This window comes from Bidens hawaiensis, unplaced genomic scaffold (assembly GCF_021521415.1).
Source record: "Bidens hawaiensis isolate Kalapana, Puna unplaced genomic scaffold, B.hawaiensis_p1.1 tig00419434_1, whole genome shotgun sequence".
NCBI classification, from domain to species: domain Eukaryota; kingdom Viridiplantae; phylum Streptophyta; class Magnoliopsida; order Asterales; family Asteraceae; genus Bidens; species Bidens hawaiensis.
The window spans coordinates 732,037-746,050 of NW_027504859.1; the positions used below are offsets into that span (position 1 = coordinate 732,037).

Sequence of the window (14,014 nt, forward strand, 5' to 3'; positions counted from 1 at the left end):
TTTGGCTACTCCATTGCATCCTTTTATGGTACTTCTGATCCATACCTCTGTTGTTAAACTTGCCTTTATAAAGCGTCTTAAGTCTTAGGTCACCGATCCATGGCATTCACCCCTTGTGTGTAATCAGTGTTTCTAGTTTGCAGCTAATGAAAACTGTTCTTGAAAAACACCTTCCATGAGTTGTAGTGGACGTTGGGGTTTTGGCACAAATCCTGTAGTTTGTGCGGGGCTGTTTCTTGTATATACGGTCACCACATTTTTTTTCTTCTTTCTCTGGGTTGACTTCGGGTTGAGCTGACGGATCAAGATAGTGAAAGATGTAGCCCGGACTGAGCTGATGGAACAAGATGGTGCAGTCTTGGAAGATTGTAGCCGAGTTGCCAAATATGAAATCGTCACTGCGCTATATATGGCATGACTAGATGGGTGCCCGCGCGATGCAGCGGAAAAATCATACTTTGTAATCATGTAACAAATTTATTGGTATTTATTATTCCGTTTGAAACTGTGAGACTGTTCATTAGTCTGGTTTTCACGGTTGTAACCGAAGATAACTGTACATATTAAAATGTTAATTATTTACTTATTTAGTATTAGATATGTTTATAATATATATTAGATATAGTTAAACAAAGTTCTATTTAATACTAGGAAACTCGTCTATTACAACTCTAATTTAGCCTAATTTTTAGCATGAGTTTTTTGTAATCTTTGTTCTTATGATTTCGCCTTCTATTTATTCTAACAAGATTTATTATTTATATGACCAAAGTTATCTCTGTTCATATTATGATTCTCTTAAGTAACGTATTAGTATTACTTGGTGCTTAGTTTGAAGTGAATGTATATGTAGATTAATAATTCTTGTTTTAAATTCAATTTATTATCGAAGTACAAACTATATCGGATCCTAATCATTGGTAATGCTTCGACTTAGTTGGGTTTTAATTTTGAACAGTTTACTTTCGATTTTCGATGAAAAAAAAACGTATAAAGTTGGCTCATGGTTTAATTTAAAACCATCAAAACCGAACCCCAAACACTTTTGCATATAATGTTTTTTTTTACTTCGAAAACTATAACAAGATCATACTCAAATTAAAGATAATAAAATGCTCGTTTTTATGTTGCCATTTATTTTAAAAAATTATTAACATATGAAAATGTTATGACCGTTTAAAAATCGTGAGGTAGTTGGGTTAAAAATAAAAATAAAAGAATATACAAGTAAAAATTAACGACCAATGTTATAATTTTAATGGATAAAATTGTAATTATTAATTTCCAATGCACGTGAAATTTATTGTGACGATGACATTTTTGCCCTTATTGAAAGTTGTATCTCATGTATTGAATCACGTTATAATTTTCCCATTAGTGGTATACTATACATGGTCATTTACATATTTTCTATTCCTAAAGTCATTTATACATATTTCTCTAAGCTAAAAAAATTAATTACATATTCCCCCTTCCTAAAACATATATATTACATATTTATCATTTTAATTAAATTAGTTTATTAAATTCCTATTTACCCTTATATTTACATAATGATTCTTACATATGTTCTCTTCAATAACATAAACATTTTAAAAGCATTCATAAGGATTTGATTCTTTGATGCCTGACTGTTTGTAGATAACTTTTACCTTTTCTGTTTCGGTTATGTTTTAGTTTTCAAGATAATTTGATATCAATTTTATAACTTTTTTTTATTCAAACAAATACCCGTAATGTTAAAAAACTTTTGTTCAATGTAAAGGAATCGACAAAGTAGTATCCTAACCCATCATTTCTCTGGCAACAAAATATAGCCTATTTTGTATGTTGCAGTCCAAAGACGACCAATGACAAAGAATTCTTCGCCGGCGGTAAACCAACGTTTATCTCTCCGCAGCCAGTCCTCTCAGCCCTTATGTACATGCCTTGGTTCGCCAAAGCAATAGGTATTGCAGATCTGAACATTGGTTGCTCGTGACGGCTGTTAGTGGTGGCACCGGCCCACAATGGTGGAGATGGAGGCAATGGCGATTTCCAGCTCGTCTTAAACAAACCCATCTACAGATGCTCCAATTTAGGTTTGGGAAGAAACTCCAATTTGGTCCTCAACTTACTTTGGTTGTGGGCATTATAAATTGTTGATGGTAGATAAGTAATTTTATATAAAAAGGATATATGAAACTGATTTTTTAATGTTGGGAAAATATGTAATTAAGTGTCTTATGAATAGGAAATATGTAAAAATCCTTACTCCTCCTCCTGCTGCTGCTACTACCGCTGTTCCTGTTATAGATTTGAAGAATTAGTGTAAAGGGTGTCTTGAATGCCCAAGATCTCACAGTTCTCTATAACAGATTGGTCCCTGTCGGTTCGTTCGTAAGGCTACACGTTGGTGCGCATCAGGACCGGCTGTGTTTTCTGTGGTTTTATTACTTGCCATGTCTACAACATAACCATGACTTTCACGAGCATACAAGAACATGTCCAACATATAAATTGATTAGCTAAACTGGCAATAAACAGACTCTAATCGCATTCATAGGTGAACTTAAAAACTGAAAACAGTAAGTACTTGTTCATGTAGCAAATAACAAACACTCAATATTCCGTACACAGTCATTGCAAAACAAAACAAATACGATGTTAATTTCACAGAAGCTATCAACCAGTAGAGTAGACAGAGATCAATTTCTATGAAAATAGATCTCACAAGACCTGGAGGTCCTAGGAAGGTTAAGCAACCGCCGACACAACCGAGCGTCTTCTTTGCTAGAACTTACCAACTTGATTGTTACCGTCTTCAACACATTTGCATTCCACAACAAGAATTTTAGAAAGGGTATATCACACTTCCGCCGCTTGAAATTCAAAAACTCGATGGTTGTAAGTTTTGCTAGCATACGGGGAACTAACTTTAGTGCAATCCAACGAGAACCTTGAAGCTTTTGTCATTAACACAAACAAGTTAGACAACTCAATTCTCAATAATATATATCTTTCAAACAAACAAATCAAGTACCTTTTCGATATATATTTCTTTCAACTCGGGAGAACTTTCTAGAAAATTGACGATTAGTTCAAAATGCCAAAAACCTTTCAACTCCAAGCGCTCCATATTCGGAAAGACGGGCAGAGGTGAAGCGGATATGATCTTAAGAAAAGACGAGTCCTTCTGAGTATCTCTTACCTTTTTAAGAGATAGTAACTTAACTCTACTAATTCCCTTTAAAAGCTCAACCATGTGATAATCAAATGATTTTTTTTTAAACGAAAACGATGCTTCAACCAAAGATGACACGTCTTCCATTACAAATAACGAGTACGGTGTCCATCAAAAAGCAGATGCTCAAGTTTAGGGACGCGTAAAACAAGTTTGTTAGTATTTTCAGAACGAAACAAGTGTAGTTTCAATCTTTTCAATGTAGGTATATCGAACATGAAATCTTCTTCACCACGGTGCAATACAACGTGCAAAGATAAATCTTCAAGCATCGGTGAGCCAGCTATGAGTTTAAACACAGTGGCACAAGGAGAAGTGAAAACCGCAACGTCAAGAGTTTTCAAACAAGGAAGATTGACCACAGGCACACACTCCCAAATATTTCCATTTCCGAGACATAACTTTAACTTTGTGAGTGTTGTGCAAGTGAAAAGGCTTGAAGGCAACTCTAAAAGCATATACTGTATGTCAAGCTCACGAACGCTTAACGTGATTGCCTTATGAATCCAAATTGAAACGCTTGACCCTTGAATCCAGGTCCTATAAAAGTTTACAGGTAATGATTCAATTTGAGATGTTTCCAAGTTAGTGAAACCGAGGGGCGGTATATCATCAAAGTTAAGATTTGTGATGCTCATCCAAGTGTACCTCCATCTTTTAGATAAAACGCAGGTTTGCACCGCAAATTTAGTAGGCATTAAAGAGAGTACGTGTGATTGTAACTCTTCGGGCAAGCTGCTAAGTCGGTCTACTTTCTTGGACCTCATTGTTTGTTAATTGTTACTTTGTTTGTTTCCTAACATTCAAACCCAAAAGTTCAAAGCCCACCATACTTGTAATTAGGGTTCTATTATGCAAACAAATAGCTGAAAACTAGTAAATTTAAAAGATTAAATCCTGAAAAGAAACTAGGGTTTGGGATTTAATCGAATTCAAGTTCAGTAGAGAGAACAATAAAAACAACACAACACAAGAGTTAAAATGCATTATAACAATTTATTAGTGTTTGTTTAGTTTGCATCACAGAGATTACTTCCCAAAGCCTACACAAAATCAAATTTCTAAAACAATAAAAGATTGGAAGCTTACCTTTGTTAGGTGAATCTCAAGGGATGTTGTCAGATCTTGGATTTAAGTGGAGCAATGAGAATCTTTGATTTGGGTTTCGGTGGTCGGAGAACACTTCAACCTTGTTTTAACACATGTCACATGGACTTAGGCATTTGTCTAGACCAACTTAAAAAAAAATTGTTTTCATGCTAGCAACATGGGCGGACATATAAGTTTAGCAGGTAACCTCCGTAACCCTTCAACATTTCGTTGTTATGTAAATTTTTTCGGAAAAATTCTCAAAATGAATATTCATGAAAACAAATTTCAAATTTTAGGTAATATTTCCAAAAAAATTCAGATTTAAATATTATAAACTAGTCGTGACGAGTAGATTATGTTCACACACGAGTAATTTGCAGAGCCAACTAAAACATGCCACGTGACCATAAACTAACCATGACAAGTGCGTTCACTAATCATCTAGTGCCACGAATAAAGAAGTTGCATGCCTTGTAATCAACGCCGACGAGTACTGCATAAATCCTTTAGTCGCAACGAGTAGATTACAACTTTTCGAGACATGAGTAGTTTCCTAAACTAACCATGACGAGTTGTTTTGTTTACCAAATACATCGAACTTGATAGTTTTACAAGAAACTAACTGGATCGGTAGTTTGAAAGCTCAATTAGTCATTATGAGTAAATCATGGTCAACGACTAGTTCTCCGGGTATACATTTCCAATACGAGTAGTTTATTACTAGTTAACTCGTCGCGACTAGTTTGACCTTACTATCTACTTGTGGCTACTTGTTTTAACGGTAATCCTAACTGGACCGGTGGTACATGTCATAATATTTTTTATAAAAAAAATGACATAAAATCCTTTCACTATGACCACTGGTGCATGTTTGACATATAAGGATATTACTATGAAAACTCATATACTTATAAAGAGTTTCCAAATTTTTCTTACTTTCCTTGTGAGATGGACTTCATCTCTTCTATTTGTACCCATGTGAAAAACTTCTATTTTCTTTCTTCTTTCCATGTGAGATGTATTCTTTTTTTCCATTACCTTAATATGGGATGTTTCCAATATATATATATATATATATATATATATATATATATATACACACACACCTGCTTATTTCTTTACCATAATATTAGAATATTTTTGGGTTCTTCGAGTTTCAAAGTTGACATTTTTAACCCAAAACAAATATGAATTTTTCGAAATGTTACATCATCCCCACCTTGAAATGAATCTCGTCCTCGAGATTCGTTAAAATAGGTGCGGGTGTTTCCTTCTCATCTCAGATTTTAATTCCCAAGTAAATTCCAGTCCTCTTCGGGGACTCCCTCTTATTTTGACTAACCTTAACTTTCGCCTTTTAAGTTTTTTAACTTTGAAATCTTCAAAGATGTTCTACAAATTTTAGATTTTCGTTGATTTCGACATCTCTTAAAGGCATAACTAAAGTCTCGTCAGCCAGACATTTACGTAAGTTGGAAACATGGAATACGTCGTGTATTCCTTTCATCTCTTCGGGCAAACGTAAGAGATATGCTATAGTGCCGATTCGTTCAAGCACTTCGAATGGTCCAACAAAACGTGGGCCTAGTTTTCCTTTCTTTCCGAATCGGACAAGACATTTCCAAGGTGATACTTTCAATAACACCTTATTGCCTACTTGGAATTCCAATGGCTTGCGACGGCCATCAACATAACTCTTTTGTCGATCTCTTGTCGTCTTAAGTCGCTCATGGATTTGCAACACTTTGTCCGTGGTTTCTTGGACTATTTCAGGTATAGACATATGGTTATTTTCAGTTTCAAACCAACATACCGACGTTCTACATTTTCGTCCATACAAAGCTTCGAATTGTGCAACTTGAATACTTGTGTGATAACTATTGTTATACGAGAATTCCATTAGGGGAAGATGATCATCCCAACTTCCTCCTAAGTCGATCACACAAGCTCGTAGCATGTCTTGAAGCGTTTGATATGTCCTTTCACTCTGCCCATCAATTTGAGGATGATAAGTAGTGCTAAGGTTCATTTGAGTTCCTAAAGCTTGTTGGAAACTGTACCAAAAGTGAGATGTAAATCTACGATCTCGATCGGATATGATAGATAATGATACACCATGTAGTGATACGATGTTGCTTACGTATATTCGTGCCAATCTATCCATAAAGTAAGACTCATTGATAGGTAAGAAATCAGCGAATTTTGTTAACCTATCGATGAATACCGAGATTACATTATGTTGACGAGTAGTCTTTGGAAGTTTTGTTATAAAGTCCATGGTTATCATTTCCCATTTCCAGACGAGAAGTTTAGGTTGTTAAAGCAAACCAGAAGGCTTTTGATGCTCGGCTTTTACTTGTAAACAAGGTATACATTTGGCTACATGCCGAGCAATGTCTTTCTTCATTCCATGCCACCAGTAGTTAGGCTTAAGATTTTGGTACATCTTATCACTACCGGGGGGCATCATGTATTTCGATTTATGAGCTTCATTCATTATCTTTTCACGTAGCTCTACGATTATTGGTACCCAGATCCTATTTCCAAGTCTGAGTATACCATCATCTCCTTTGACTAAAGAGTTAACTGTGCTATTACAATTTTCTTCGGAGATGTTGGTTTCTTCAATGGCTTGGCTTTGAGCTTTCTTGATTTGTTCGATTAGATCTATCTGAAATTTAATCTTAAAGCTCTAACTCTCTTGGGTTTCTCATGTTCTTTTCGGCTTAATGCGTCAGCCACCACATTAGCTTTACCTTCATGATAGATGATTTCACAATCATAATCATTTAAGGTTTCCATCCATATCCTTTGACGCATGCTAATCTCTTTCTGATCAAAGATGTGCTTCAAACTCTTATGATTAGTGTACACGATAAATTTGACTCCATAAAGATAGTGTCTCCATAATTTCAAAGAGAAAATTATGGCACCTAACTGTAGATCGTGAGTCGTATAATTCTTTTCGTGTACTTTCAGTTGACGAGAAGCATACGCTATTACTTTCTTTCTTTGCATTAGTACACAACCTAATCCTGAATGGGATGCGTCATTAAATACAACGAAATCCTCTGTACCTTCTGGCAAAGCCAATATAGGTGCGTTACTAAGCTTTTGTTTAAGTCATTCAAATGCTTCTTATTGTTTGGTACCACATTCATGCTTGACGTTCTTTCGAGTTAACGAAGTTAGCGAAACAATTATGCGTGAGAAACTTTCATTGAATCTTCGATAGTATCCAGCCAAACCAAAGAAATTTCATACTTTGGTTGGCGATCTTGGAATTTCCCACTTAGCTATTTCTTCAATCTTGGCAGGGTCTACTTGAATTCCTTTGGCATTAACCACATGACCAAGAAATTGTACTTCATAAAGCCAGAATTCGCACTTTGAAAACTTAGCGTACAATTCCTCATTTCTAAGTAATTCAATTAAGATCCTAAGGTGTACTTTGTGATCTTCTTCCAATTTAGAATAAATGAGTATATTTTCGATGAATACGATTACAAATTTATCTAAATAAGGTTTGCAAATTCTATTCATCATGTCCATGAATGCGGCTGAGGCATTAGTGAGTCCAAATGGCATCATAGTGAACTGATAATGTCCATACCTTGTGCAAAACTCCGTCTTAAGAATGTCTTCTTCTTGGACTTTCAATTGATGATACCCCGAACATAAGTCTATTTTAGAAAAGTAACTCGCTCCTTGTAATTGATCGAATAGGTCGTCAATTCTAGGTAGCTAATATCGATTCTTAATAGTTACTTTGTTCAAGGCTCTATAATCAATACACATTCTCATTGATTTGTCTTTCTTCTTGACGAATAATATCAGAGCTCCCCAAGGCGACGAACTTGGATGAATGAATCCTTTCTCTAACAACTCATATAGTTGTTTCTTCAATTCTTTCATTTCCGTTGGAGCTAAGCGATACGGGGCTTTGGCTATTGGTGTAGCTCTAGGCATCAAGTTTATTCTAAACTCGACTTCTCGATTAGGTGGAATACCTGGTAACTCATTGGGAAAGACGTCCAAAAATTCAGAAACTATAGTTACATATTTTATCTCTTTTGGTTTTGGCTCTTCGGTAACGTAGGCCATAAATGCTAAACAACCTTGGTTTAGACATTTGTTAGCCTTAATAATGGAAATTAGGCTAACTTGACCAGCATCTTTGTCACCGACAATTTGAATTGTTCGTTTATCTGGAGCTTGTAGTTCTATGGTTTTATTATTGTAGATAATACGAGCATGTTATCGGATAACCAATCCATACCTAGAACTATGTCAAAGCGTCTAATGTCATGTGTAGTAATTGAACGGGTATGCCATAACCTACTAACATAATATTTCCATTTTCTAAGGTTTCTAAAATCTTAACTACCTCACCAATGGCTGTCTCGACATTTAAAGTTTTATTCAATTTCTTTAAAGGTTCGTTTAACAGACTGCAAAAGTTATAATCTATAAAACTTTGGTTTACACATGAATCAAATAAAACTCTAGCATACACGTTATTGATTAAGAACGTACCGGTGATTGTGTACGGTATGTCCGCAACCTTCTTGTTATCGAGCACAAAGACTCGATCATTTCTCCTTCTTTGGCTCATTCTTGGTTCAGCTTCCTCCAGCACCTCCACCAGCAACTGTCTTTGTCTTTGGACATTCAAAACTGAGATGTCCAGTTTCCTACAGCTGAAACAAGTCATTGATTTCTTCCAACAATCAGCTGCAACATGCCCCAACTTGTTGCACGAGTCACAATCTACGGAGGTAGATGATGCAAAATGGCATCGTCCCTTGTGATGTCTCTTACAAATTCTACATAGCGGATAGTTAGAACTGAATCCGTCCTTCCTTTGTTTAATTCCTTTACTCGTGAATTGTATATTTTCATTTCCTTTCTTGTCATTTGGTGGCCACCCTTCTTATCCTCTTCCCTATTACGGATAAGACCTTCATCAAATAACCGGTCAGTTCCATGGCGGAATCGGCGGTTTGTGGCAAGTGAGACCTCACCATGTCTCGTATCTCCCTAGGAAAACCCCAAATGTAACGGGTTACCTTACTTGATTCGGGTATCACCAAATGAGGCACAAGTCTACAATACTCTTTGAACTTAGTATTGTAATATTTCAAATTAGTTCCAACCACCTTGTGGTTGAGGAACTTGGTTTGAATCATGTTCATCTCATGCATTAGACAAAATTTCTGAAGCGCCAACTCTTTAAACTCTTCCCATGCTAACTAATACATTGGCTCTCTTCCCTTCGACATAATAAGAGTGTTCCACCACTCCAACGCTTCACCTTTAAACATCTGGGACGTATACTGAATCTTTTCTTTTTCAGTACACTTGTTGCTTATCACAATCGATTCCATCTCTTCTAACCATTTTAAAACAACAATGGTGCCCTTGTCGCTATAAAATTCTATCGGACCGTAAGTCTTGAAATCTTTAAAAAGATAACCTTCGATCCTATGTTTCTTTTTGAAGTTTCAATTACAGTTGTCACCAGTATTCGAGTTTTGATCCCTTTCTTCACCTTGGTGAGTAGGGTTAGGTTGAGTCTTGGTTTTAATGGTTTTGTTGGTTTGTACGGTCTTGTGGGATTGTCGGGTTTCACTTTTATGAATTGAACCATCTTTCATAGCTTGAACCAGCGGGTTCATAGCTTGAGTTATCGTTTCTTGCATTTTAATTATCAGATTCTCGGGAATCTCTTGAGCATGCTCAGTTCTATGCTCAGTTCGTAGCTTGAACCAGTGTCTTCTTTTCTTCCATTCTGAAATCTGAACCATGAGTGTGTACTCCCAAATTCAAATTTCAAATCTCTGCTTTCAACTCAAATCTTCTACACTCAATCAACGTTTTGAATATTGAGTTTGAGACCTCAGGTAATTGCTTTTTCGTTTTCATTTTTGGTTATTTTGTTTTTCAAGTTTGATTTATATTTTTTTAACTCCCATCTTTCTTACATCATGTTAATTTGCTGGCTCCCCTTTTCAAAGTGCAAATCACCTAAATGATCGAACCCGATTGATTATTGATTGAATAACCAAAATAATTTGAGTTAGGTGGATAAATTTTGTTGCTATGGTATGTTAACAAATTTTCCATCCATTTATTAATGGAAATATGAAGCTTTGCTATGAATGCACTCTAGTTGTTTGTTGAAATGCTTGTACTAAAGTTTTGTAATTTGTTTACATGTATTACCTTATATATCTATCTGTTAGTTCAAGTTCTATTTGTTAACAACACTAGCAAAATTGACACCCATTGAAGTTGGTTATTGCAGACCACCATCAAGTCTTTTTCAGTATATTTTGGTTTTTTATCTATCTAATTGGATGCACTCTAGGTGCGATTATTTGCTGTTAATGCCTCTTAATATGACTTGAGTTTCCATCCACTTAGTCCAGTTAAGGATTGCAAACTTTACATAAATTTAAAAGCCATAAAATGTTTCAACTGTGACTTTTGCAAGTAAGCTTCTTTTTTCCCTCCACATTTGAGTTTTTATTCCACATTATTATTTACAATTGATATTGATTTAATTTTGCATTGGATTTTTAGGGCTGCAGTAGCAGAGTACATGAAAACAGAATGAGGCGTGGTTGTTTCTTTTAATTAGCATCAGTTTTCTTTGGAGTGGGTACAATAATCAATGCGTAGATTTGGCTAACGGGTCATATTGTTTAAAATTCAGGTTAAATTTGATGCTGATAAGGTCAGATTTTAATTATAGGTAATTTAGTCAAAACCACATATTACTTGTTAATACATTTTAAATTGGCAACAAAGGGAAATTTAGGAAATTCAAAGCTCAAAGGGCGATTTTAGTTAACAGATCTTAGGATGATGTTTTGGCTTGTAGACAGATCAAACGAACACGAACAAGGACATGTTCGTGTTCGTTCATTTAACTTTAAAAGAACACAAACACCTAATCTAACAAATATTTGTGTTCATGCTTGTTTATTTAATAAACGAACATGTTCGTGTTCGTTTATGTTCATTAATTTAAAATTTAAACGAATAGTTCACGAACATAAACAAATATAAATGAACATAACTGAATAAAGATAAATGAACGTACTTGAACACATATGAGCAAAACACACTTAAATAAATTCAAACGAACAAATATAAACCATAAAGTAAATGACTTATCCAGATAATTTTAAATTATTTTCTATTAATATGTAAGCGGACATAATAAACGGGTATAAACAAACATATATAGACGAATAGTCACAATAATACAATTTATGGAGGTAAAATACATTTTAAATCACTCAAGCATCCACAGGCTTTTGAATATCGTATCACCGCTTTTGCTTTTGGAGAAGATCCTGGTTAGCGCCGACCATAAAAAAATCGAAAACCCGGAACTAAAAAACTTGAGAAAGACCGGCCCTAGCATAGGTGTTCGGTGTCCGGTCACGTTACTTTATTATTGAAAAAGACCAAATCTAGCATAAGGAGTCGGGACCGAGGTTGAATTTAATGAGCTAGCAATATATAGAAGTTTGGTTTGTCCATCGTACATTTATTTTATTAGTTTTAAATAATTTGTGTTTGTATTATTAGTTTTGTATATGAAAATCTAATATTGAAGATTTTGTGTAGGTAACCGGAGGTGGATACATTATTCAGTGGTAGGCTTATTCCATGAGTAAGTCAAATATCAGAGCCTGATTCTAAATAATTGAATATAAGCTCGTTTATGATATCATCATATTTAGATTGGTATGTTTATGGCAAGTAATAAATTTTTAATATTGTAATTTTAAGTCCACTAAAAATAGTTAATTTGAAATAAAAAAATCTTATTGGATTTTTGTGATAATGCTAAATGGGTGGTAAGATTTATCATGTATTCATGTTTATGACTTTTGGTTTTTGCTGTTTTAGGAAAGCTCAATGATGAAACCACAAATGGGACGAAATGAGTTCAGGTCAGGTTTAAAAAGAATTAATTTTGATTTGGGCCATCAAAACGGGTTGGTTATAAAATCAAGTTCTCTATCTTATTATCTTTGGCGGTTGTTATATGCTCACATGTGAAAGCATTAGAGAATAGGAAATGTCAAATTAGAACATTGTTCAACCTGTCCCAAAACTCGATAATGGCAAGTAATTATATCTGCATAACTATCATGTTTATGACGTTTGCTAATTGCTATTGATGTTAAGTTTTTTGTTGAGCATGTTGTTTTGGGATATAATGTTGGTGACAGGCTGTTGTTTTAGGATATTTCACCGATTCACATATGGGAGAGTCAAATCAAAATAGTCAAAGTTAGAGATGCAAGTGTATAATTGTATTATGTGGATGTGTATATTCGTATGACATGCTTTTGTTTATGAAATAGGTGTATCATATGTATATGTACGCTGATATGTATACATATTTATGTATTTTGGTTAAAATTATTTGTATATGCATTATTTTTATGACAAATCATGAGAATAACATCAACTGAATGCTAGACAATATCGAGCACCGCAACATCATGTGGGTCTTTTACTAGTGTGTGTGTGTGTGTGTGTATATATATTATGGAATTGGGCTCTGTATGATAAGTATGTGCCCACCCTATTTACACTATAAATCCGTGACTAACGTCAAATGTCAATATTCAGTTGAGACGCTAATGTGTTGTAAAACACTTATTTTCCGCACAATTTATCATTGTTTTAATCGCTTATTTATATAATATTAAATGTTTTTAACTTGCTTTAGTATGATCTTACATTAATATGTATTTTGTAGGTTATGGGTTTAAAGAGAAAGAAACCGATCTTTGAAAGAGATTTAGAGGCCTTTTATGCACTATTATTGAAGAATCAAGTTAAGGGCTCGACCCATATCCATTTTGTGAATCCCATATGTGTTATAATATAATAAACAACAAAAAAACAAACCCTAACCAGCCCTAAATCATGAAATCAGCAGCCCCCATAGTTCCGATCGCAATCTGCAACCAAGAAAAGAAAAGAAAAAAAGGGTTTTGGAAGCTATTGGCGGCTAGAGGAAGAAGATCATTAGAGAAGGTTGTGGAAAGCAGCTAGGGTTAATATTCATCACTTATCTCAGCCCTAATCTTGAGTATAACATTCATAAACCTTGTGTTCTTGTTAGTATTCATAACTCTTTGATTTTGAACTTTAAACTTGAATTCTTTTGCAATTTAGTTAAGGTTTGAGTTGTTATTGATTATCATAGATTGTTGAATGATTTTAATGATGTTTGTGATGATTAATATGGTGTTTACATTAAGTTATACCTGCTGTCCAAAAATCATGAGGGGCTAAACTTGTTAGTTCTACCTAGGTTTGACATATATAGTTAGGTTTTAGTGAGTTTTATGAATTGTTTGATCATCATGACTTGATTTGTTAATGAAAGTTTGGTTTAATATTGAATTAAGTTTTGTTTAGTGGCTATGATTTTATTAATTATACTCATAAACCTTTTGCTTCGATTGGTTGAATTAGTTTTGATTGCTTGTAGCTTGTTTGATTATTTACTTTGTGTTTAGAGTTTGATTGCGATATGATCAACCGTAGGGTTTTGTTGAGTTTGTAAATTGAAATAGGTCAGCGGGTAAACACCTTCTTAGAGACCGAGAGGTGATAGAATGTAAAGTCGTCTCATAGCTTTTACTTGTTAGAATTAGGATT

General features: G+C 34.5%; 1 protein-coding gene across 1 annotated transcript; it reads right to left on the reverse strand.

The window, feature by feature from the left end:
• Positions 1-3,309: 3,309 nt before the first annotated feature.
• LOC143608821 (FBD-associated F-box protein At2g26860-like) lies at positions 3,310-3,990 on the reverse strand. The gene has a single exon (XM_077083753.1). The coding sequence runs from the start codon at positions 3,988-3,990 to the stop codon at positions 3,310-3,312; it is 681 nt and encodes a 226-aa protein (XP_076939868.1).
• Positions 3,991-14,014: the final 10,024 nt, after the last annotated feature.

Excerpts from the sequence above, each read along its gene's own strand:
- LOC143608821 (XM_077083753.1), bottom strand. The coding sequence starts at position 3,990 with ATGAGGTCCAAGAAAGTAGACCGACTTAGCAGCTTGCCCGAAGAGTTA.